Raw genomic sequence first — 27021 nt, 5'->3', positions numbered from 1 at the left:
CGATTTTGGTTCTGTGGAGACCTACTTATAAATCCTCAGATTGTGTGTGTGTTTTCGAATTTCCCCAAAACAGCTGTACTGATTTGGATAAAATTTTCTGTTTATGTTCAAGTTGATTCGAGAGTGGTTAAATTTATAATTCGATATTAATACCTAATCTGCATCGTAAAAATATTATTGTCTAAAACATTTATCCATTACAACTGAGTGGAACTTTCTGTTTTATATTATTACAGTTTGATAAAACTATATTTATGGTTACATTTAACTCAACTTACATTTTGTTGTTGTGCAAATATTTTGCTTGTATGAAAAAATGCAAAAACCAAAACCACCTCACATAGAGCCATCATACCTTCTGCAGTGTTGAAATAATTAAGCGCATAAACACCCATGACGCCGTGAACTACTTTATTTAGATTAACATGATCGAGGAAATTAAAATTCACTATAAGCGATATGGTGCGTTTACTCTTTTGAGCGTGACAATCAAGAATTTTGTTAGCTTGTCTTTGATTTAAACTTCAAGGCGATTTTTCACATGGTGTACCTACCTATAGCATTTAATCGCGGCTACCTTATTCGCGTTGAAGCAAGCTGATCTACCATAGATCACATTGTTTCTTTAGTTGTCTTTGCTTCGAGAGGTATTTATTTGAAATAACTCGAGTTGGTTCTTGATGCGCGTTGGACTTTCAAAGCTCGACCGCCAAGACTTAAACAGGTTATAGCGCCAGTATTTTATTTATTTTTTTATTGTCCTAATTTACATAATTTTTAATAAAAATACTAATGTTCTCTTAATATCATTTATTAGGACTCTCACGGTACTTATTATAGTCGCAAAAATTCTTCGTAAATAAAAACACAGTTGATGTGGTTATAACGTTAATTAACTTTCGTGAAGCAATGAACTAAAAACACAAATGACACAAATTTCCTTAAAAATACATTAAAAAAAGCAAATCTTTTTTTTATTGATCTAAGTAGCCTATTAACTAATAAATAACAAGTATTACATACTTTTTATACAAAATACAATGTTTACATAAACATTCATAAAATCCAACATTCCTTCAGAAACCAGTCTTATTCATCTTAATACTTATATCATAGAACGTGTCAATGCGCAAGTTACGAACAAACGTCTTAAGTTGTAATTGAATAGGTGATTTAAAGATGGCGGCAGCTGTTGAGCTTGACATAGTAATTTTCAATACTGTAAGCCAGTCATGGAACAATTTATAGGTCTGTGCAAAACTTTTTTGACAAAATGGGGATAAGGTCGAAATACCTTGACCTGCCCTGTGGACAAATAAAAAAATAGTTTCCCGCGTAACCACGCAAGAAAGGGTTTATACAATACAGGGTTCATACAAATGTAAGAAGTAATGTTAAATACCTTATGATTACACGTAAAATAAATTTACAACTCAATTACTTCTGACAAGACGTCTGTTATACTTAGGCACTGACACAATATTGCTCATTATTAATTTCTATCTTAAACACTACTGTGATAGTTTAACTGGTTAAAGATATGCAAAATATTAATTATAGGCACGCTATAATAAAAATAATTATTAGAAAATCGTTTTTCTAATGTTCTCATATAACATTAAGAAATTATTAGGTCCATACGCATACAAAAGTAATGTACTAGACAGTATATTTGGCCTAATAATCATTAGCATATAATTACTTTTGGCTAAAAAATTAATAATTAAATTAATGTGGACTATTAATATCTACTTATTTTGACCTCTTTAAATAGGCCCTTTAATATAGATACACAACATAAAAGCAAGTAAATGAAAGAATGTATTTATCAATAAATTTTCCATACAAATACTTGCATACGAATTTGACAGTCTAACTTAGACTTAGTAGATGACAGATTACTAAATTCAATTGACTTTCCCACACAAACTATCAACGAGTCATCGACCAAAGATTATAGACATGGACAAAATCTCTGACCGGAAAACATTTTACGCAACTCAGAAAATGCAAAACGGAAACAGTGTATTGATTATTAAAATTTGTATGTACAATGTACATATGTTATTTGAAAAAAAAAACAGTTCAACACGCATTTATAACACGGTGACAATTAAACGGTTAAACGCCTCAATCGAACAAGCCTTTTCCAAAATTAATCCTAACTATTGTTTAAATACTAAGGGGCCGTTCGAATACGTACGTACGTACATATTTTACGTAAACACACAGGGGGGAGGGGGGTTTCATTGTTACACATGTTAACTACACATTGTCTATGCTTGAAAACAAAATATTCGACAATACATTTAGTCTGTGGATTCCTAAAAAAATACGTTGTACGTACGTACTATTATTTTTGACACTTTCGCTTACTTCTACTGACAGGAAGGGGGGGGGGGATAAATTGGAGTATATCTGCTTACGTAATACTTGAACGGCCCCTAATTCATATATCTTGGTTTGCTTCCACGTCGATCCCGCGGTTGGTTGGATATAATTTTTGACCGTTTACCCAGACAGGAGTGTGGGTAAAGTGAAATGCCACTGTTCGTCTGTCGCTTGGTAGAGTGGCGCACGCGCTTTAACTCCGCTCGCTGTGGGTCGCTGGTTCGGGTCCGAGCTTAACATAAGTTTTAGGACCTCCGTCTAAAATATATAAAGCTTATTTACACATATAAGTCTTAAAAAAGATAATTTTTAATTATACTTAAGTTAAATTATAAAAACCAAGAGACATTTGTTTGTATCCGAACAACAATGAGTTAAATTTTTGGAACACTTCGATCACGAAATATATCTCTTAAAATAGGATCGTCAATACTTTTATTAAGGCATATATTTAAGTAAATCTAATTCAAATTCAAATTCAAAATTTATTTATTCATGTAGGTAACAATGTACACTTATGAACGTCAAAAAAAGAAATATTAAATGAATTTAATTTTACATTTACTGCCAGTTCTCAAATCAAGGGCGTAGAACGGAAGAGAAGAACTGGCAATAAACTCTCCGCCACTCTTTTTAATCGCCAAGTTTTTTTTTACACAATGCTTGTAAGGAGCTGCAACCACTACACCATGTTCCATATGACATATTGAGTAATAAAGAATAAAAATTAAAAAATTAAAAACAAAGATTTGTCCTCTATCAGCAGGAGGCATGGTGAAATAGGAGCACGCACTTACGTACTCGTGAGAACAACACGCAAAGACGTAGTATAAACAACTAATATCACCGCAAACACGAATTCAAGTACGACCAGTCACCACAAGTAGCACCCGTTCACGAGTATGACGCATGGCCAGCCATTGGCCCCCTCGCCATATTTTAGGGAGAGAGACAACCCGACGCATGGACGCCGCCACAAGCAATGACATTTGAGTGAGCATGACGATCCTTGAAATGTGCACTTGGCTACACAAGAAAATAGTAATAATACTAATTATACTGAAATAATTTGATACCACATGAATCACGGTTTGTTCCCACTTTACAATTCTAAATAATATTTTTCTCATCTAGAAAATAAAGCAACTATTAAATAACATTTAATCTTTTTATATTTCGGCATACTATTATTGTACCAAATATGTGATACTCGCACTAAAGATCTAAAAAGTACGTTGGCGTTACCTCATTAGGATAATTCTGCTGAAAATGATTGGGGTACTGGCCATCCCGCAGCCTCATTAGGCAGGAGACCCTTTCCGATTCGGTGCCAAAAGGATGCAACAACTCGAAGAGGACCAGCCCTAGCGAGTAAATGTCCACTTTGTAGCTGTATGGCAGCCCTAGAAGTTGTTCGGGCGACATGTATAGATGAGTACCTGAAAATGTAAGAATGTAAGGTTTTTTTAACTTATATACGTATCGTGGCTGTTTCTAAAATAGGGAGGAATTCGGGATTGAATCCCGAACTAATCTTTCCAAAGGTCAAAAAATCTTCGTATAATTGCTGAGAGAAAAGTTCATATGGAATTTCATATGGAAACACAAATTCTATGTCCCATTAATTGGAATCCAATCAGGAGTTAATACTTATTACAACGTATTTACTTACACCCAAAGATTTTTCTAATAACCATGTTTCACCTTATTCACACGTTTCAAATGGCAGTTTTTTATAAATGCCATTTTGAAACGTAGATTATTACAAAGTCAAAATCAAAGGCAATTTTTTAATTGAAGAATCATTGTACTTGTAAAAGTTTTATTACCACCGAATGGCTTATGATATTTGAGGCGCATTATTAAGTCTAAGACACATATATCTATATCACATAGAATTTGTTACTATTGAACTGACCATAATAATCGATTATCGATAATCGATAAACATTAAATATATTTTATATGCTGTATATTAATAAACGCCAAGGTACAGCTAACGCAAAAGAGTGAGACAACTCAGAAGGTGGTCTACATTTAAGAAACAGCAGGTGGTACATGGCAGAGAGTGGCACAGTGCCGGGAGGAATCGCAGGATTTGGAGGCCTTTGCCAACAAAGGGCACACATATACACTAGAAGAGGATTAAAATGGAAATTTGTTTAAATATAAAGACTATTATTATTATTAATAAACGCTGAGATAATTTTTTTCATGGCTTTTAAAAATTACGAATTGCATTTCTGGATAAAACTCCTCACAATGGGGTAGTTCTTACTCACCGACTCGATAAGTATGTGGCGCATGCATGTTCATTTGTTCAGTTCCTTCTCCATCCTGTGAATTGTCGCCCATAGCTGTGACGAGGCCAAAATCCCCAACTTTTACTTTGCCGTCCGGCGCGAAGAAAATATTACTGGGTTTCAAATCTCGATGGATTAAACCCGCTAAATGGACGTATTCAACTGCAGATACTATTTGACTAAAAAGCGTTTTGACCTAAAATTATAAATATATCAGTTACCGATTTATGTATTTATTAAAGTTTACCACATTACAGTATAAGTTACAAACTCTTTTATCTAAATTGTAGTATTAATATAAATGTTTTAAAAAAAACAATTTAAACTTTATATAAGTTAATAATAAAATTACGAGAAATTATTTGATTTCTAGTTATTAATTATTGGGTTAATGTTTTTGGTTATTAGTTATGAAAAATGGTGGCTGAACTTCAGTTGGTTTTTGCAGAAGGAAGGAAAATTTTACTGATATGGCAAAGATAAAACTTCTCTTTATTTATCACACGAACATACACCTGATAAATAACCCTTAATTAATACTTTGTACTTTTCATAAAAATTTTGAGGCCTGTTTTCTACATGAATAATAAAAACTAGAAAACAAAGAATAGTAGCAAAAGAGAATATTATAAGGATAAATAAAAAAAATATGGTTTCCACTGTGCAATTAAACTGATTTTAATTAAACTTCCCTTTCAAATATTACTTAAATAATAATTGTATAATTACGCAAAAATTACCCTAAAATTTTTGTATGTATTATTTTTTCGTTTACAAAAATCGTAAATTATTGTGTAAATAAATAAAAAAAAACCAAGAATAGACTATTAATAATACAGTATAGAGAACTCACTTTATCCCTCCGAGACTCCCAGGACCGATTATTCCGGAGCCAGTCATGCAAACTGTCTCGCAGACATAACTGCATTTGTATGTAGAGGTACATTTTACTGCCTTGGGGTGTTTCCTCATTGCTCCGGACCACCATGTCAAGAGACCAGTGACGTGTATGACCCTTTTATAAGTAAGGACATGAGAAAACTTTATAAGTAAGACATTTTAAACTGTAACAGACGCATCACTACATAGTATAAAACAAAATCGCTTTCTCTGTTTCTATCTATGCTTAAATCTTTAAAACTGCGCAACGAATTTTGATGCGGTTTTTTTTATAGATAGAATGATTGAAGAGGAAGGTTTATATGTATAATAACATCTATTAAGAGGTTTCTAATGTCGTAAATAATTAATTTTTTTCCGCTTACATTTCAAACGCAGGCTTCACAAGATTTATCAAAATAATGTACACATAGTACACGCGATCGGACGCGTATAATATAAGTACTCTAGCGAGGAAAATAACTACTTAATAAAAACGTGCTTTTCATCAGCATTGCACCCGTGCGAAGCCGGGGCGGGTCGCTAGTATCTTATATCTAAAACTTTAGAAAAAAAAGTTATTTTTTTTCTACAGAACTGGACAGACTACAATCCCATCTGATGTTAAGTGTTTCTTTAGGAGAGCCTGTCTTATTTAACCACCGACTGTAGAATATGAACTCATGTTTTATAGTTGTACACTATTTTGAAAAGATAAAGGAAAAGTAATGAAAGGGGCAACACGTTCCACGCCTTTGGTTTTCTATAGAAAGAAACGTCTAAATTACTAGAATTTCTTAGTATAGCTTTTTTTGAAACTGTCCTTATTTTGTACTAAAACTCTTAACATATTTAAAATAATAATAAAAGAATATAATAATTACCTTTTTCTTTTTTCCCTTCGAATATCCATCACATTCCATTATTTTATCCAATTTTTTATTGGTGACATCTCTAGCCTCAGATAATTCTTTGGAATGTTCCGAATTCGCAAATACAATGAACGAATCGTCATCAGTTGCTTTTTTGGAAGTGGGCGTGGCTTCGCGTGATTTGGGCGTGGTCGATGTCACGTGCACGTCCTTCGATGCGTTATCGTCAAAAATTATACTAAATGAATCATTGCAGCTTAGTGACCTGTAAACAATATATTGATATTTAAAGAAAAACACTTTTTTACGGATTATAGTTATGTATTATTGTATTTAAACTTATAATTATTTAGACATAATTTTAAATTTAAACCGACGTTTCGCGTGCTTTACAGCGTGAGTGGTCACGGTGACTGAAGACAAAGGTGTTGAATGTCAAAAAGTATTACAGCTGTAGAAAATGTTGTGTTATCTGTATTTATTTCCCCGGAGTTGGTATCGACTAAAAGATGTAGGGTTTTTGCAGAAATTGCTCACGGTGTCCTCCATTTTCGCGGATTGTTTATTTTGAGATTTTAATTTGGATATTATTGGATCCCATCCAAATTAAAATCTCTAATTATAAGTTTAAATACAATAACACATAACTATAATCCGTAAAAAAGTGGTTTTCTTTAAATGTGTAAAAGTTATGTTAATAAAAGACAATACAATATATTGATAATCAGATATAATATTTTTACGATTCAATTAATCAAATGTACGTTTGTTTTTATTAAGTAAGCAATTTATTACACACGATAGTAGAAGAAAGGAACTTGTTATATATATTAAGGAAAACATTGAAATTCCTAAAAAGCAGTAGTATGAACAAACCTCAACCTCTTTGGTTCACCGAGTTTCTTCCCAAAATCAAGTGCATCAATGCAATCGTCTACGCTCTTGTGGATATTTAGCGTAACTGCATCACCCTTTGGCGACTTGTCTTTTCTCGGCAGTGGAGATGTACAGTCCTCAGACATGCCCATTGAAATACCTCCCAATTCCCTATAAATTATGTAACTACCCTCAATAAATGTAAATAAATAAAATATAGTCAATTGTTTCTTTAATAGTCAGATTTTTCTATAATAGCATTGATACGTTTATCACGATGACAATATTCCGTTAATTTGTTTGAAAACATTTCAACTGTTACATATTAACAAACCAACACCACAACTCAAAAAACAGGTTAAAAATTCAAAAATCATTTATTCATGTAGGTCACATAATGTACACTTATGAACGTAAAAGAAATATACATTAAATGCTTCTAATTTTACATTTCTGCCAGTTCTCATATCATGAGCGTAGAACAGAAGAGAATAACTGGCAATAAACTCTCCGCCACTCTTATTAATCGCCAAGTTTTTCTTTTACACGTATCAAGTCATTTATTAATGTTAGTGGGGCGTTCAAACACCGGGTGGAAGTATAACATGATAAGTATATACGACAGGCTATAACGAAAACTGGAAATCAGCGAACTAGATTCTACTAGTGATTAATACTTGTAATGATAATAACACTTTGTTTTACAACATGGTTAAACTTACCGTAGCCAGTAAGCATCTCTTTCTTCCTGCCACCTCAGCGGCGGTTCCTCGAGCCACGCGTTGAAGTAACGGACTATATGTTCATGTTCCAGTTTAGCTAGAGCCCTCACTTCTCGTAATACACGTTCGCGACGTGATTCTCTGTTAAATGGACAAGAATTTAAACGTCAATTTTCTTGTTATGAGTACTGATAACCGACCGACCATAGACCATGTCAAATTAGAAGGTGAAAATCTTTATGGAAATTATTATATAAGAAGTGTTTACACTGTTACAGAGTATCTGACCGATACTTTAATTTCTTTTATAAAAGTTAAGTTTATTGATAATGTTAAGTACATTCTCCTTTTCGCGATGTGAAGTTAATGCAAATAAATAATGTATCTTGTAAGAATAGAAATGTATTAACTATGGTGGAGCCCTCCCACAACATTGCTGTGCCTAACCAAGGTCCTTATTGTAATAAATTATAACGTGTAAAATATTTATATAAGGAATGCAATAAAGATTTGAGTTTGAGTTTGGCAGAATATAGACAGACAGCAAATCGTAAATTAAAATATAATCATGTTATTTTTTTTTTAATTTATCAAATTTCGACGTTTTATTTTCCATCAAGTATTTGCAAGTTACTTATAATGAATGCAAAACCTGTACTAAGAAAAGATTAACTAAGATATTGTAAATCAATATTGCATTTTCTTTATGAATGTACCACGAAGTTAAGATTACGTTTTGTTCCAATGTAAGTAAATATTTTGTGTCAATTATTAAGATATAATTTTTCTCATACTAGCAGACCTTAAGTAATTGAATAGTGGCTAAAATAATGTTTTTTGAATAAAAGAAAAATACAATAGAAAACGCCTACCTCCTCGGCAGCGTTATCCTCTTAACCGCATAGGAACAATGGTCGATATTATTTCTAGCCTCAAAAACCACACCGAATCCACCCCTTCCAAGACATCTCAGAGGCGTAAAGTCATTTTCGTATCTCCCAGAATACTCCACCATGGGAGTCTGCCTCTCATAGTGCCTTTCCACGACGATCACTTCCTGGTTAACCGGCAATGGCGTTATCGGCCTGATTTTTGCTGCAAAGAACCTCGGCCATATCAGCAAGTTCATTAAAAGCGCTGAACTGATCGCGATGAGTAGGACCTCCTTCCACCAGAACCAGAGAGAGTAGACGTGGACGTGCACGTGGTGATGGCTTAGCTGATCGTCACTGATGTTCGGAAGTACTATTTCAGGGCCGGGTAGGGCATCTTCGGATACTTGAACTGCTTGGTCGCAGGTATCTTGCAGGTATAGGAAGAAACCTTGGTTATCTGCAATTATTAATTCAAAAATATTTCCATATTGGTAAATATGTACAGTTCTGAATGTCAATATAAAAAAAACTAAAATCTAAATTTACATCAAACACCGGTTATGTGAAATTTCTTTAAGCGGGCGGAAGAACTGGCAAGAAATTGTCCGCCAATATTTTTGGTGTACTAGGAAATTGTAAGGAGGAGTTCCAGTACGCCGTCACTTGACATATTAAAATAAAATATCAAAAATAATAAAGTAACAAATGCTTGAAAATTATAGTTTGACAATTTTTTTAAATATTTCTTCCTAAATCTGAGTCAACCCGAATACTTGCACACACGCAAAATGTAGGCACAGTTAGTATTAAAACTTTAAAATGGTTTTTAAACATAATAAACACAAAATGATTTAAACTCCACCGAGTTAACAATAAACCATATTTAATATATAGAACCAGATCTCTTATTTTGAGACAAACAATGAACAAGAATTCTGGTGGCTTGCTTTAGCGCGGTAAAAAATTAGTTCCAGTTTCGAACGCTGGGCGCTGGCGGCGGTATTAGGTTGGCGGAAAGGGTCGGATACTAGCGATTTGGGCGGAAGCGGAAGCGATTTACTCTCATAATAGACGGACGTCAAACGAAACACTTAATATAAAATGACACAGCTTCTACATAAATTACCTTGAACCCCAGTGTTGCCATATAAACTGACAATGGACAACGTATTCTGGTCAGCATCAGGTAAGGGTTGTAACGCCTTGTCGTCCCCTATGAGTGGTCGGGATTGCTTCACCTTCCACGGCAGCGGCTTTGTGGACATAGAGGTTGCCAGTTTCTCAGCATAGAGGGCGCTTTCTTGGATGTATAACTGCAAGAATTGTCTGTATTATTATTTGACCAAGTATATTTTATTTAATGTCTTATATATAACATTAGACCGAAACCCTCCAAAAATAAATAAAAAACAACATTATAAAGAAAACAGTAAACAAACTCTACCCAGGTTAGGGAACAACATGGGGTAGAGTGGCCTTAGAAAGGCCAGAATGGAGTAGATTGGAGGAGGCCTTTGCCACCTGGCAAGCGGACAACCAGAAATGGAAGAAAGAATCAATCTACGAAAAATAAAAATAAAGAATACGCCGAAATGTCCGATAAAAAAGGCTATTATTATTATTATTATTTATATAACATTAAAATATAAAGTTATATAACTTAGGTTTCCTAAAGAATAAAGGTTTTTATGTAATAGTAGGCAAACGGGCAGAAGGCTCAACTAACGTTAAATGATCGCAATTGAGTTGCCGGCCTTTTAAGAATTGGTACACTCTTTCTTCTCAGTGAGCAGATGGTTCCACCAGTGGTAGTGAAGCACTCAGTTGTGGAACACTGTAAGTACTCATACCTGTGTATTATGTATTCCCAGGTAAAGGGACGGTGCTGAATTCTTCACATCGGCAACAGCATGAGCGGCTTGCCATAATACATCCATGTGTTGTACGACTCCGCCCTGAACACGCCACATATTGGCTACTGGCGCTTCTAGCTGTAATAGAAATTGCACATAAAAATATTTATTTATTCATAATATTGTTTTTTATTTCTTCTGTTTCTTATTTCTATTCTTCTATTAACATAACTTTTACACATTTAAAGAAAAACACTTTTTTAACGGATTGAGGTATGTATTATTGTAAACTCATAATTTTAAATAATTATAAGTTTACAATAATACATAACTTCAATCCGTTAAAAGCGTTTTTCTTTATTCACTTATAACAATATAATTACCCTAACCGCTTAGAACAATTTGATAGCTGCGTAACTTAATTACTGTAATATTTATTTATTTATTTATTTTGCATTAAATATGGGATATATAACGTTGTTTAGGCGAATTCTCTCATAACATAAAAATCAATAATAATCTAATACAATCATTGTTTTATATATTCGTTTCTGCCGTCTCACACGTCTCCGTATGGTTCAAATGAACTTTATAACCTTTGCAAGAATGGAAAATACTAGAATTACTAATAATTCCACGAAAATTTTTGACGATGTAGAAACTAAAGTGCTTCTAGCTAACCATGCTGAGCACAAACAACGTTGGATACATTAATGGGTTCAAAAGATAATTATCATAAAACCGTTGGTACAAAAACCGTGAAAATTACTAAATGCGCTTCAACATTTAGGCCGGCAACGCACTTGCGAGCCCTCTGGCATTGTTTCCATGGGCGGTGGTATCACTTAACATTAGGTGAGCCTGCCCGTCCGCCCCCTATTCAATTAAAAAAAAAACATGTGAAAGTACTTCGGCTCATGTGGGATCCATATTGAATTAAACAGAAGTACAAAGTCTGTTGATGATTATATAGTAATATTCTTAAAAACATCTAAAAGTAGTGGTTTACCTTGTGTTGCCATATCAAAATATGTGATTCCGGATGTCTGACGGCTACAACTCCTTCCGGCAACGCGACGGCGATAGCTAAAGGGCTAGAAGGTTTCGGTTTACCCACACATTCTCTTCTGCTCATTGCCAGTTGGTGTTCTGCTACGCTGAAGTTCCATCTAGTAAAATAAAATACAATTCATTAAAATTAATATCAATTTGCGTTCAAAAACCGGTTCAAAACGGTTCCTAAGTAAACACCCCACCAAAATAATTTCGAGGATCTCAGTACAATACGGTATATTTATTACCAACACTTTAATGATTTAGAAGCGGTAAGTCTCTTAGGCTAAGATTCAGAGACGCAACCTAGCACGAAGTTTTAACTGTAAAAATACTACAACTAATAACGCTAATTTGACTTCTTGTGTAAAAAACGTATAGTATTTTCGTATATGGGTGGGAGTCATAGTTCGATTCTGAATCTTAGGGTATGTATCAACTCTTAACCCTTAATAGTACCAAATAAAACTTATAAGATAAATAAGAGTGAAAAAACATACTATTTAATTTGAAACACAATATTGAATACATTCACAGATAAGTGTGTATAACAATGGGACAAACATTTCAGGTTTAGAAACACATTATAAAACCAATTATATTAACCAATCAAGTTACCAAGTTTTATCTAAACTTCAAGAATGCGAACAGCATATGAAATCCTTACTTCTCAGTACCACTCCGTGGATCTAACGCTCTCACGGTACTAGAGTGACGTCTCAGTACAAGGATATCTCGACCACTACTGGCTGTCTGCTGTTCTGTGTTACAGCCAGAGGAGCCACATTCATATATGGTTGCACCAGAGTGGGCATCTATACCCAACCAAAGAGTTTCTCTAGCACCTGTTGAATTTTTTTTTTTAATTTATAACCTTGGTTACTTGCCTTAACTTATTACAATAAACAGATGTAGACTGCATAAATTATACAAAACAATGTTTACTTTAGTAAAATATTCACATGTTGCATTTAAATTTTATCTTAATTATTGCATGTCTTTAACTGATTATAGATATGTGTATATATCTTTATCTGTAAAATATTAATTACCATATCTTAATCATATTACTATGTACTAGTCACCATATAAAAGTTGATTATTTATGGTCAATCTAAAAGTCAAGTGTGAAAAACAATAATACGTTTAAAAATAGTAAACATAAATAAAAACCAATGAACATAAAGCACTTCTGTATCTTAATATTGGTTTTCAGAGACAATAAGTGAATTAATACTTTATTAAGATACACTTTATAAGACATAAATATTTCTAAAAGAGGATATCAAAGCAAAGAAATAAAAACAATGAGAATTCTTGAGACAATAAGTCATACCAGCAATAACTAGGTCATCAGAATATTTGAACGAAGATGATAACAACTGATCAGCATTAAATGGCAATGGCTCCAGAGTGTCACCGCTTAGACTGTACAGAGTACCACGTAAAGATGGCACTAACCGTACCCATTTTCCACCAGACGTGAGCTAAAAAAATAAACATTCACATTACTAACAGTCATAGATGAAGGATTTTCTTTTTTTGTAAATTATACTAGAACAGAAAACTATATATATGAATAATAAAATATTATTTTTCCCACTTTCATTGATGACAAATTTGTGCCTTAAATGACTAGTAAATTTTTAAAATTTCGAGGAAATCTAAATTATTGTAGCTAAGAAAAAATATAAATTAATCATATAATATATTTAAATTGGTCTCGTATAAGTTATATTAAATAAATATACTCACTATGAAGGTTGAATATTTAACAACTTTCACTTAGTCAATATTAGCCATGAATTGTATGGTGTTCTAGAAAAGCTAAGACAGCTTTTTATTTACCAAGCAGATTTGTTTAATAAATTTTTTTCTGAACCAGAAACAGATTACCTTATTAATGGTACATTGAAGTATCTTACCTCTACATGATGGAGAGTAGATGATAAAAGAGGTTGAGTATCTAGCGCCCATGCTTGGTTTCCATTGTCAGTTGAAAATGCAGACAATCGGCCATCTATGGTACTCACAAGCACTAAGCTAAAATTATCAGTTTTATATTATTTATAATAATAATTTTTAGTATAATTAGATGTAAAATCAGAGTCTCAATGGAAGTAATAAAATAGAGAATGAAAAATGTTTGTGCATTGTTAGATAATCCATCAAGGTCAGTAGTAATCCTATTAGTATTTGATTCATTGTAAATGACCAGAATTTTTTTTACCATACTCTTACTTAAAAACAACCATATAATAATATTTAGTTACATGTGTTTTGAAAAAGTTTTACTACTAATCCAAATTCTATACAAAAATATAAATAAATATGATTAGAATATAGACAAAATAAATCTGAAAATAATTACGTATCTTTGGCATTAGCTACTTACTCATCATATACCGGTGCATCTTTAGCAGTGTGAGGATTACAGAAGGGTAATTTTTGTATGGTTTCATCAGCTTTAAGATAAGAAACAAAACATGTAAGTACGAAAGCCGCCTTGAAGGCAATCACCCGCCAATACCAGTCCGACATATTATTATTGCAAAATTATATTTGGACATCGCAACCCTTCTTACGGGTGTTTATTATTTTTTTATTATACGAAACTTTCGTTACAAAATACAAGACAAGTTTGGACTTGAAAAAACCAAACAACACAGATGACTGCTGAACACTCACACAGGTCCACGTAAAGTTTAAAAACTATTAGACGTCACTGTCAAAAATATGACTCATACATATGGTATGCTAAGAATTTATTTACCATAGATTACGACAATTAATTTTAATAATTACGATTACCATAGTCACGTCACGCACATGTCTACAATTATTTTTAACCTGTCGTTATTTACATTTCCGCGGGTTTTTAGACAAATGTCAAAACTCAAAATAAACGACCGCGGCTTGTTAAAGTGCAGTGAAAACTTTATTTTGTTTGTAATTATTGAATGTTGGAAACATATAAATAAGCAGTTTTTTGTAGCGATAAGCATTTATTTTAGAACATCAGCAGAACTAATTTCGGTGCATAATGGTCAGTGTAACTGTAATGAGCTGTTGCTAACTAACCAAAAAATGCAACAAATTATTATCGTTAAAGCTTAGTTGTTGTATTTAATTGTTTTAGTAACTATGAAAGTTATTCATATGGATATAACAATGGTAACAAGCAGTCTCTATCTGATATAATACAAATATATTCTTAATATATCGTTTTTAGAGTTCTCCTATACCCGAAACACCAGAACGTGACGATGCTAGGTCTCGAATGACTTCTCCCCCTCGTGAATATGAGATGTTTGAAGATGAAGGGGACATACTTGGAGACAACCCTGCAGAAGAAGAAGATGATGGAGAAGAATTATTCAATGACAATATGGAGGCGTAAGTAATTATAGTAATTATAAATATGCATACATACTTTAACTAGATTAATGATCTTCTTGTTTCAGTTAACCATATTTTATAAGCCTGTGGCATGTGTGGATTAAACTTTGTTTGTGTCTTATTTTGTTATATATATTGTTTTATAAGCAGGTTGGCAAACCTGTATATATTTAGGTCATTAACTTAATAAAAAAATAATATAGGTATAACATTCATGAGCATTGGCAATTTTCTTACGAATTTTAGAGATTATCGTCCAATGCCGGCATTGGATCGGTATGATGCTGAGGGTTTGGACGATGATGACTATGATTCAATGTCAGTTGGGGACCGTGTGGCAGCTGAAAGGGAGCTGCAGAGAAGAGATCGAGACGAAGGAAGGATAAGAAGGGATGATAGAGGACTGCTATATGGTAAGTGATAATTCCCTCTAAATAGTGAATTAAATTGGTTATAATATTTTAAAGATTTAGTAAAACATATGCTAGTAGCTATAAATATTAATAACAAATGTTTTATTTTCACTCTTCCCTCCTGTTTCAAGAATTAAAGGTATGTAAAGCATTACTTACTCTTTTAAACATGTATAAATTATATGTATTAGTTTACTCTTTGTATTACACCTTTCTATTAAGTAACATAACTGTACTTTTAAAAAAGTAAGTTTAATAAAATTTTGTGTTTCAAGATGATTCAGATGAAGAAGGTGGAGATATACCTCGGGCTAAACGTCGTAGAGCAGCAGAAAAAGCAGCCACTGGTGCTGAAGATCAGGTGGAAGAGGGTATAGAGAGTATTGAGAACTTGGAGGATACTAAAGGTTACACAACAAAAGAGTGGGTCTCTATGTTGGGGCCTCGTACGGAGATAGCAAATAGGTTTGTTATTTGTTATACAATGCAATGCAAATATAGTAGTAGATAGTCAATTAATAAAAGGCAGATTTGTCTTTTCAGAAATTTTTTTATATATTGAATATATTCATTTCAGGTTTAAAAACTTTCTCCGTACCTACACGAATAATAAAGGACAGTATGTATACAAAGATCGTATCCGTCGCATGTGCGAACATAACCAAGCGTCATTTCATGTGGAATTTGATGTATTGGCTAGGAGAGAACAGGTTAATATGTTATGTAATAATGTATATTTTTATTAAAATAACAGCCGGAAAGATAATTTTTTTTCTGGATGTTCCTATTTAATGGAACCTTTAAACAAGGCTTTATACTATTAAAGCAAAAATGTTATAAGAAACATGTTGGAATTGGGAAGTTGTTTCTAGAATTTAGTACATTACATGCGATTATTAATTTTCTTAATCTTTGTATTAAGCTTAATGCTTGATCATGAGTAAAATTCTTTAGCCATTATGTTTTTTTATCTTTAGGTCTTGGCCTACTTTCTACCAGAAGCACCATTTCAAATGCTACAAATATTTGATGAAGTTGCAAAAGACATTGTCCTTCAAATATTCCCTAGTTATGAGAGAGTTACCTCAGAGATTCATGTTCGCATATCAGACTTACCACTGATTGAGGAGCTAAGAACATTCCGGAAACTTCATTTGAACCAGTTAGTCAGAACTGTGGGAGTTATAACAGCTACAACTGGAGTTTTACCCCAATTATCAGTAGTCAAATATGACTGTAATAGGTGTGGGTATATTTTGGGGCCTTTTGTACAGTCACAGAATTCTGAAGTCAAGCCTGGCTCCTGTCCAGAGTGTCAAAGTTCTGGACCCTTCATGGTAAGTATTGATAGATATTATAAATTTATTAAGACATTGGCTGTAGCCTGCGCTATTATCTGCCCTGATTCTAGTGCCTTGGTAAATGGATTATCCAGGAAAAGTATTTTTCAATTTTAAACTGTAGTTCATGTGATAAGGGTTATTGGATCTTTATTCCTTTGAAAAAAAAATTTAAAACGCTTAAAAAATAAAAAAATAATATTCTATTATATTGGGTATAAGAAGAGATGTTTTCTCCTATGTCATGTCAGCTTTAATATCTTTTCTTGAACTAATTTTATTTAATTTCTATATTATAATGCATTAGGGACAATTAATATATTTATTTATATTTTCAGGTGAACATGGAACAAACTGTATATCGTAATTATCAAAAGGTGACAATACAGGAGTCACCTGGTAGAATCCCAGCTGGTCGTATTCCCAGGAGTAAGGACTGCATACTTTTGGCTGATCTTTGTGACCGTTGTAAACCTGGTGATGAGGTGGATCTTACAGGAATTTATACTAATAACTATGATGGATCTTTAAACACTGAACAGGTATTTGAGATAGGGATACATTTCGCCTAATTAAACACTTAAATTTGATTGATTCACTTACTTGCAGAATGCCTAGCTTAGTTATATTTAGAACATTTAAATGAGCCTAAATAATATATATACATTCTCCATCCAGAAGTCAAAGTTACAAAATGTATACAGATTCGATTTGGTGACGTTCAGATATAGTATTGAAAAATATGACCATAGTTTTTAAAAGCATCCAATAAACATATTCATATTTTTTTATCCATGCAACCCAAGCTAGAATAGATTACCTACATGTCTGGCTATTAAATAATATTTGAATTTGCAATGATTTAATTAAATGTTTGAAATGATTATTCTATGAACACAAAGAAAGGCTGTAGTTAAAATATATGAGCAGTATAAACAAATATACGTTTTCTTTTCTTACTGACCATTCAAACATGTATTTAAAATATAAGTAAATACATATACATACATGACATATAAGTATGTGTATATCTACTTCAAAATTTCTTATTCTCTCACAGAGGTGATAAAAAATGTCCACCCCGAGACAACATTTTAGAGATTTTCAATTGTTTGAAAGAGTATTGTATATTTTGGATTCAAATGTTGTTTCACTTTTGAAGTAGTAAGACTATAATAAAACTATCTCTGATTTGATTACTAATCTCTATCCAATCTAATGATGATGTTACTGTGTTATACCTGACATATTTAGTAACAGATAATATTTTTTTAGGGATTCCCAGTATTTGCAACAGTCATAATAGCAAACTACATAGTAGTTAAGGACTGTAAGCACATAGTTGAGTCACTCACAGATGAAGATGTGGCTAATATTAATAAATTATCAAAGGACCCACAAATTGGAGAGCGTATAGTGCAAAGTATAGCGCCCTCTATATACGGACATGATTATATTAAGAGGGGTCTGGCTTTGGCCTTGTTTGGAGGAGAACCTAAGAATCCTGGTAAGTTTTAAATGAAGCAATTCTAAATCATTTTAATTACAGTGTCTGTTGCAATAAATACATACCATAAAGGTAAACTATTGTCTATAGAAAATACTATAGAGCAAAGGTTAAGAAATTTAAAGTGTATTTAAAATTTCTTTTTTAAAGTTTTTATGATTTTTGTTTTTAGCCCAACTTGGCCTCTCACAGTCAATACAATTTAGTATTTCAGTATCCATTTCAAATTTATAATTGACATATCAGTAGCTATTTGTATTAATTTGTGTATTGTTTTGTTTAATTTTAGTCCCAATAAAACTAAATTTATCTAATAGAATGCTTTAATTACCAGAATATTATAATTATAATACAATTTTTGTATGTCAGGTGAAAAACACAAAGTAAGAGGTGACATTAATGTTTTGATATGCGGAGATCCGGGAACAGCAAAGTCACAATTCTTGAAATACACTGAGAAAGTAAGTTGAACATTATTAAAAATTGTAACAAATAAAATATTTACCTACATTTTATTATATTATTATACATTTATTTAAAAAAATATATAATAAAAGAAAATCAGTTTAAGCAACTTGAATGTACTTGTAATGTATATCTACGGTGCCGCGTTTGAACACGGCGTGCTGTTGCCACATTGGAAACCGTTAAACCAAGTATTTTAAGCCAAACATGTAATAATAAGATAATTAGCCATCTAGTATGTAAATTATATTTCTCTATTAATTTTTCGAAATAAACATTAAAAAATCATGTGTTTCAATCTAGATAGAAATTCCACGGCCCGGGGAAAACTTCGCCCGGGGTGTAGGCTATTAGGTGCAATAAAAAAAAAAAAAAACGTATATCTAAATTATATTTAAAATAATGATTGCAGATAGCCCCAAGGGCGGTGTTTACAACGGGTCAGGGGGCCAGTGCAGTCGGTCTCACGGCTTATGTCAGGAAAAATCCTACTACCAGGTAAGTAAGCATATGCCAGTTAAATTAGTTAAACGGTTTTCTTGTATTTGTTTTTTTACCGTTTAAATTTCATGAACAAATAAGTTCATCGTTCTAGTACATCATTAATCCTAATTTTAAAATAAAAATATTTTTTACAAAAAGTTACTAGTCAAATGTTCCTAATAATATCAACTGTTTATGATTATTTTTTTCTTTATTATACAAAATAATTTAGTACATATATCACAAAATGTTACAAGAAAACCGCTGGTTTGTATTAATGTAACATAATATAGATCAGCTTTGTGGCTGAATTTTGAGTTTATACCACGCGCTATTTTTAGTTTTTAATTTTTTTTTCAGGTCTTTATCACATATTAATTAACTCGATAATATTGATTTTATTTAAAAAAACAAGTTTACAAGATTTAAACTATAATGCATTTGCTACATAATAATTCTATTCAAAAGTTTTGGTCATAATAACAAAAATAAACAATAATTATGGTCTTCGGGGTGTCTAACCAAAACATACAAAAAATCTAGTCATATTAAACAAAGTATAGAATAATTCTGGTCATAATAAATTAAGTATACAATTAATGTGGTCATAGTAACTAAAGAATACAATAAATGTGGTCGTAATAAACAATAAATCTAGTCATAATAACCAAAATATACAATAATTTTAAAGCCTGATGATAACTGCCTGGATTCAGGTTTTGTACATTTATTTGATTACCATAGATCTAACTAAAATCCGATTGGTGCTATGAATATCTTTCAGGGAATGGACATTAGAAGCGGGTGCGTTAGTTCTAGCGGATCGTGGGGTGTGTCTTATCGATGAGTTTGATAAGATGAATGACCAAGATCGGACCTCTATACATGAAGCTATGGAGCAACAGTCCATTTCAATATCCAAGGCTGGAATTGTTACATCACTACATGCGAGGTAGGTTTTTTTTAAAGCTAGAAACTCACGATTATATATATGTATATTATAAAAGAAATTTGTTTGCTTATTCTAAGTCTAGTACTATTTTTTTTTATAAAATGGCAATAGTTATAACTTTATGCTAGTACTATAATAATATAAAAATAAAAAAAAATTTGATCACATTAAAACCACATTTAATGTTGGTTGTCTCTCGTTACGTTAATTGTATTTAAAACATCGTTAATAATGGACGTGGAAACCGCTGCTGCTATTTGTCTTTGTGCAATAAGTTATCGTAATTTTCTTCGTTTACCATAAAAAAAATTACAAAGCCATGGCGAAGAAGATGGTGGATGGTTACTATACCTACAGAAATAGGTTATTAGGTACATAAAGTTTTAATAGTATCCAATTGAGCAAGTGATTGAACGAGTAAAGGTCGCTTGTTTACTCGCGAGACCCTTTGACTCGTGCGCAAAAACCGACAGGCGACCGAGAGAGGCGAAACGAGACGAGAGCTCAATCTGTACAATCTCGCGCTCGGCCTATCTCGGGGTGTCTCAACGAGTGTGTACAGCCGGCATTACTGGGACTAGTACTGGGCAGGCTGCTTCTAATTAATTTGATATATTTGTTTTAAATATTGTTTGATGATTTGCTTTTTTTAAAAGAGTACCGAGAGTTTTTTACGCCGCCTTTTTCTCTCGGCCTACACCCTCTGTCTTCTTTGCCGATGAGTAGGGATGCCTACAGGTTCAAATTTATTGACGTGGAATAAGTGATACCTAGATGATCTTATGTTCCAAAATAAACGTTTTTTTTTTTTATTATTTTTTATTATATGCATTGTAAGTTTGTGGGCGGACTTACTGGTGGGAGATATTGGGTTTGAATCTCTCGAGTGTTTTCAACTTATAATCAACGTTTATTGTTTTTTTAATTTATTTATTTTATAAGCCATACATGTAATGATTAAGGCTACCTTTATTGTTATTTTCTAAGATCCAAGTATTAAAAAATATTAATTTTGTTATTGTTATACTTTGACAGGTGCTCAATAATAGCAGCAGCCAATCCCATCGGCGGTCGTTATGACGCGTCGTTAACGTTCAGTGAGAATGTGAATCTGTCGGAGCCGATTTTATCGCGTTTCGATGTACTTTGTGTTGTGCGAGATGAAGCTGATCCAATGCAGGACGCGCATTTGGCCAAGTAAGATATTCAAACTCAACATATTTTTATTCATATAGGTATAAAAGTACATATATAAAATTTAGTATTGATTTTAGGGCTTTGAATTTATTTAGTGATAAATCTATAATTTCGATTGGGAGTGGTTTATCTTCTGGACCCTGATTGGTACATTCGTATTTATATAAAAAACAGATCAATCACGAATCCAATAATATATAACAATGATGTTAAGTTAGATTAATAATTTTTATTACCACATAAAAATTTTATGTATTAAGAATTTCAAATTATGAAAATATTCAAAAACGCTGCTTTTATGAATGATTAATTTATATTTTTTTTATTAAACTATTCATAAATAAATTCTTTTTCCTTCGCTTTGACTCTGAAAATGACCAGATAATATCTAGAATACCGTAGGACTATAGTTAAGAATTTGTTTAATAGTAATTACATTGGAAATAAAAGGCTTCATTATTATTAGCAATGCGCTTCGAAATTGCCGCACAATCAGCATCACTACAGTAGAATTAAGAATACCCTAGGACTTAAGAATTCGTTTAATAGTTTTTACATTGGAAATAAAAGGAAAAGGCTTTATTATAATTAAATAGGCTGCTTAACATCTATCCTCTCACCGCCTACAACCTAAAAACCCGAATAAAAGACTGGCTTATGATCACGCCTTATGCAGTATTAGAACTGCTTTTGAGACCCATGATTTAAATACACGTTACTCATTCACTCACTTACTCACTCACTCATTCACTCTCTCACACACTTACTCATACACACAATCAGGTGTGATGATAACGGTTTAACAAGTAAAAATAAAAAGGAAATGAACTGGTTAAATTATTTTAAGTAATTAACTTTGTTATGGAAGAGCTGGGAACCACCCTAACACAGGTATATTTACTTAAAAGGGTTCCCAAATCTTACACTATGAAAAGAAAGATGTACCAACTTAAATGAATAAAGACTTATTATTATTATTATTAGCAATGCGCGCATAGAATTCGCCGCACCATATCAGACTTGTCATGGCCAATCTCAGAGACACGGGCGAATCGGTCTAAAGAACTAACCATTCTATTGTAGGTTCGTTGTCGGCTCCCACATCCGACATCATCCAAGCCACCGTGGTACCGCGTTAGAGGACGCCACTGAAAATGAGAATACATTACCACAGGATCTGCTGAAGAAGTATATTGTGTATTCCAGGGAAAACGTTCATCCAAAATTACAAGTATGATTTTTGTGTATAAAAAATTTATTTATAAATGTTAAGTAAGTGTTTGACCCATTTCAGAGCAATAAAAAATGAAATGCTATGAATGTTATTTTTATGTTTAAAGAACAAAAAGGTAAATTTAAATATTTAGTTACTCAAGTGAGCTAATAATTTATTAGGACCTGGATGATTTTTTTATTTTTATAAATCGTGTTTTTTTGTAAATTTTATTTAAGTACGAATTACATACTAAGGAAATGATGAAATATGAATAATATTTTTCGATTTTACCGACAGAATAATAAAAAAAATTGAACTGGTTTTTTTAAAGTTATTAATTTAAAGAAATAAATAATGAGTGTGATAGAACACGAATAAAATGAAATTTTCTAGAAATGATTCCTAAGCTAGATCGATTTATCGCCCCCGAAACCCCGTATACTAAATTTCATTAAAATCGTTGGAGCCGATTCCGAGATTCCAATTACATATATATATATATATACAAGAATTGCTCGTTTAAAGATATAAGAGAAATAGCAAGGGAGTTTGTTACGTTTACTCGCTAAGAACCCTAGAACCGCGTATACTCTTTACATTCGTATAATTTTTTTATAGAACATGGACCAAGATAAAGTCGCCAAAATGTACAGCCAATTGCGTCAGGAGTCGTTGGCTACTGGCAGTCTCCCCATTACAGTCAGACATATTGAATCTGGTAAGAGCTGAAATCATATCAACAATAAGTCTCGCTTTCTTTTAGAAACTTTATTTGTGACGTGTTTTTGTTTAATTTATTTTATTATTAACAATTGAAACTTAATTAAACAGCCTCTTCGAGGCATTATTAAAGGATGAATAAACCGCTCTTTAAAAATACAATTTTTTCTCTGAGAATGTTTTCATAGTATAAAGATATATAAATTTGGGGTGTGTTCTTAGGTAAACGTAGATAAAGGTAGTAAGGGTAGGTTCTTAACAATAATTAACGATCTATGAATTTCAGTAATACGTATGAGTGAAGCGCACGCACGTATGCATTTACGTGGTCAAGTGAATGAAGAAGACGTGAACTTAGCGATTCGGTCTATGCTGGAGAGTTTCGTTGATACACAGAAATACAGTGTCATGCGGGCTATGAGACAGGTATATTATTTTTTATCAAGGCCCATATATAGTCTGTGCGAAAAGAGATCCTGCGTGTCAGTCATGCTAATTTAATTCAGTTTTGTATGGTGTCAAAATAATGATATTTCATTCAGATAAGTGTCAAATAGAGATGTTATGGATATGATGTTTCGGATCTGGATACGGATATGGATAGAGGAATAAAATTATATCGGTTTCGGATACGGTTACGGATATGTAATTATTTCGGATTATCCGTTAGTTTTGGATAGTTTCGGTTACGGTTATTAGATTGAAGTAAAATATAAACACAAGTAGTATGTAGAAATTTAGTTTTATGTATAGGTTTTATCTTAGTCTAGGTTATCAGTTGGTATTATAATCGGTGATATAGGCAAGTAATTATTATAAACCTCTTCAGTTGAAACATGCAGTTTTATCCAGATTTTATCCGAATGTTGTGAAACGGATACGGTTACGGATATATAGTCCTAGTGTCAAACTATAACGACTAAATTTTTCTTACAATACTTCCATATTTAGGAGTGAATAAGAATTTGCATTGTTTAAATTAAAAGGAAGTATTACATAAAAATGACCGAAATAAATGCCGATTTCTTTGTTGCATGACGTAATAATTTGTAGACTGGACTAAAAAATCTAGTAGACATTTTTAAAATAACTTTAAAATTAAATCAAAATATAATGAAATCTTATTACAAAGCTTATGTATTAAAGAAACCATTGACTCAGCCATCGCACGTTAACAAAAGTAACAATTGTTATATTAACTTAGATTTTTAACTGCCATTCCCAAATCATTCCAATCAATTTTCATCAATTCATTTGGAATTATGTTAATAATTTCAACACTTGAAACCAGGGTAATAAGGGTAACCATGCCCACATTAAAAATAATCACAATATAGAGTAACAACTGTTTATATGTACATAAATAATCACGTGGTAATATAAACGCTAATATATATATATATATTGTTATTTCAGACATTCCAGAAGTACCTCTCATACAAGAAGGACCACAGCGAGCTGTTATACTACATCCTTCGCCAGCTAACCATAGACCAATTAGCCTATATGCGTGGCCTACACAATTACACACAGCCAACCATAGAAATATCAGAAAGGGACCTCTTAGAACGAGCGAGACAGATAAACATCACAGACCTCAAACCCTTTTACGATAGTCGGATATTCAAGTTAAATAACTTTAGTTATGATGCTAAAAGGAAAGTCATTGTGCATTTATTGCCAGAAGTACCTACAAGTACAGATAAGTGATAATAATTTCTTATCCATAGACTTTGTAATAGAATTTCAAAACCTTCGAAACAAAATAGAATAACCCGTTGATCAGATTAGTATTCCGCCAAATATACAATATTGTATACCTAGTCAAAAACTCAACAAATTATGGACACAGCTTTAAGCCATATTCTTAAATCTTAGTAAAAAAACCTAAATCTAGATGATGGAAGCAATTTTTGTATGTCGTTTGACAATCATTTCATACTCACATCACAAACACACTATAAAAAGGACTCCAATTGGTAAATTCAAATATCATTTCTTCATAACTTAATTTACACTTAATGATTTTCAAAAGTGGTTTTTAATTTACTTCCAGTTCTTAAACTAAGAACTTAGAACAAATGAGACAAATCAACTCTCCATCTTCTCTTTAATTGATTATCTATAATTCAATATCATTATTGGTGAAGTTATCTATTGTTATAGAAGTTATAATTAAATCATGGTTTTAAACAAGTAGTTTACCCAGTAAAAAATATTTTTTAATTTATATAATCTCCCACATAATTGTCATTATTAATTTTTAAAATGGTGATTTGATTAATTATATATGTCGAGCCTATGATGTATGACCGCCTTGATTCTACATCACAGTATTGTTGTATAGGCTGAACAGCCGAGACCATCGTACAAAATTAAATATGTTAAACATACCCACCTTTTAAATTTGTGCCTTCTACTTATTTCAAATTGTATGTTTAAGTATTTTAAGTTTTTAGTATTAGGATTATTTTTGTATGTTTGAAAATAAATTTTGTAATGAATAAAATATTTTTTATTACAGCTCCATCAATTCATCCCTGGGCAGGCTTATGATGTATTAAATATTAAAATACTAAAAGTTATTTTTATTAACTTTACCACATCATACTAAATCTAGGGTATATTTAACAAAATCTTCCATCTAAAATGAATAACAATTGAAGTAAACATAAGTGTTATAAACAAAAAAAATAAGCAAAAATTCAATTAAAACAAGTTGAAATAAGCACAGAATGAAATAAAATTAGCAGAATTTTTTGGCAAAAAAAATCATCAGCAAAACAGTGAACTGGGTTTGAGAAAGGCACTCAATGACGCTTTCTCTATAACCGATTAGCCCACTACCGAATATATCCAGCTCCGGCTAAGCATTGTTCAGTCTGATTGGTTTTGGCAGAAGTAATATGGAAAATATTGCTGATATTAGACATAAGGAATGAGTAAGGGAAGACAAGTTTAAAATTCTGGTTCGTTTGAATTGCATGGCCTCTTTTAAAACAATGTTGCTCATCAATGATACAGCCGTCACCACTCTTGGAGATTATGGGATACAGACTCAAAGAGCTTGGAAAATCATTGGTTTAGGAACAAATTTATTTATAGTAGTAGTGTTAGAATTTCGTAGAATTCAGATACCATAATCATTAACATTATCATAAGCGCATAGGCTATCATTCCAATCGATGGTTTTCAGATCCCCTGTAACCGACACGTAGTCAGCTTTATAAAAATATAGTTTGGTGTTACCTCTCGCTCGCATAAAAAGATATTTCAGAATATTCAAAAGGTACTAAACTATAAGCTAGGATGATTCACGTATTTTACTAAAAAGTCTCTCTAAAGTCTAAACCATTTAATTTCTTTAGGCTATAATTAGACATAAAATCAATCAATGTAAAGCCAATTGTTCTGTTATAATTAAATAGCTAAATTTCTGAAATGTCATAGAAACTGTGCCCTGATACCAAACAATTGTATGACATACTTTTTGTGCCTATGTACA

At 32.2% G+C, this 27021-nt stretch overlaps 2 protein-coding genes across 3 annotated transcripts; one reads left to right on the top strand and one right to left on the bottom strand.

The window, feature by feature from the left end:
• Window positions 1–795: 795 nt before the first annotated feature.
• LOC110993046 (eukaryotic translation initiation factor 2-alpha kinase) lies at window positions 796–14530 on the bottom strand. Of its 2 annotated transcripts, none has more exons than XM_022259119.2 (15): window positions 14220–14530; window positions 13750–13867; window positions 13161–13311; window positions 12492–12669; window positions 11781–11940; window positions 10769–10909; window positions 10045–10231; window positions 8916–9375; window positions 8044–8184; window positions 7322–7492; window positions 6458–6710; window positions 5548–5709; window positions 4674–4890; window positions 3637–3830; window positions 796–2649 (listed from the first exon to the last, which is right to left on the bottom strand). In XM_022259119.2, exons 1-15 carry the CDS (start codon window positions 14363–14365, stop codon window positions 2512–2514), a joined length of 2817 nt encoding a protein of 938 aa, XP_022114811.2. In that variant the 5' UTR covers window positions 14366–14530; the 3' UTR covers window positions 796–2511. The 2 variants fall into 2 exon arrangements, with proteins under 2 accessions (XP_022114811.2, XP_022114813.2); XM_022259121.2 differs by having other exon boundaries at window positions 7328–7492.
• Window positions 14531–14731: 201 nt separating this feature from the next.
• On the top strand, window positions 14732–26014 carry LOC110993031 (DNA replication licensing factor Mcm2). Its single transcript, XM_022259092.2, has 16 exons — window positions 14732–14870; window positions 15057–15220; window positions 15470–15636; window positions 15912–16101; window positions 16214–16346; window positions 16614–16973; window positions 17315–17518; window positions 18252–18483; window positions 18853–18944; window positions 19361–19446; window positions 20216–20383; window positions 21419–21580; window positions 22664–22811; window positions 23415–23514; window positions 23803–23942; window positions 24933–26014. Exons 1-16 carry the CDS (start codon window positions 14868–14870, stop codon window positions 25224–25226), a joined length of 2643 nt encoding a protein of 880 aa, XP_022114784.1. The 5' UTR covers window positions 14732–14867; the 3' UTR covers window positions 25227–26014.
• Window positions 26015–27021: the final 1007 nt, after the last annotated feature.

Source organism: Pieris rapae, chromosome 14, assembly GCF_905147795.1.
Source record: "Pieris rapae chromosome 14, ilPieRapa1.1, whole genome shotgun sequence".
Classification (NCBI taxonomy): Eukaryota; Metazoa; Arthropoda; class Insecta; order Lepidoptera; family Pieridae; genus Pieris; species Pieris rapae.
The sequence above is the reverse complement of the archived record's forward strand: the minus strand, read 5'-3'. Positions and strand labels throughout refer to the sequence as shown.

Coding starts and splice junctions, on each gene's coding strand:
- LOC110993046 (XM_022259119.2), bottom strand. CDS start 14,365: ATGTCGGACTGGTATTGGCGGGTGATTGCCTTCAAGGCGGCTTTCGTA. Junction 13,868..14,219: donor GATGCACCGGTATATGATGA/GTAAGTAGCTAA, acceptor TGATAATTTTAG/CTTAGTGCTTGTGAGTACCA. Junction 7,493..8,043: donor AGAGATGCTTACTGGCTACG/GTAAGTTTAACC, acceptor CATAATTTATAG/GGAATTGGGAGGTATTTCAA.
- LOC110993031 (XM_022259092.2), top strand. Junction 15,221..15,469: donor TTCAATGACAATATGGAGGC/GTAAGTAATTAT, acceptor TACGAATTTTAG/AGATTATCGTCCAATGCCGG. Junction 23,943..24,932: donor TCATGCGGGCTATGAGACAG/GTATATTATTTT, acceptor TTGTTATTTCAG/ACATTCCAGAAGTACCTCTC.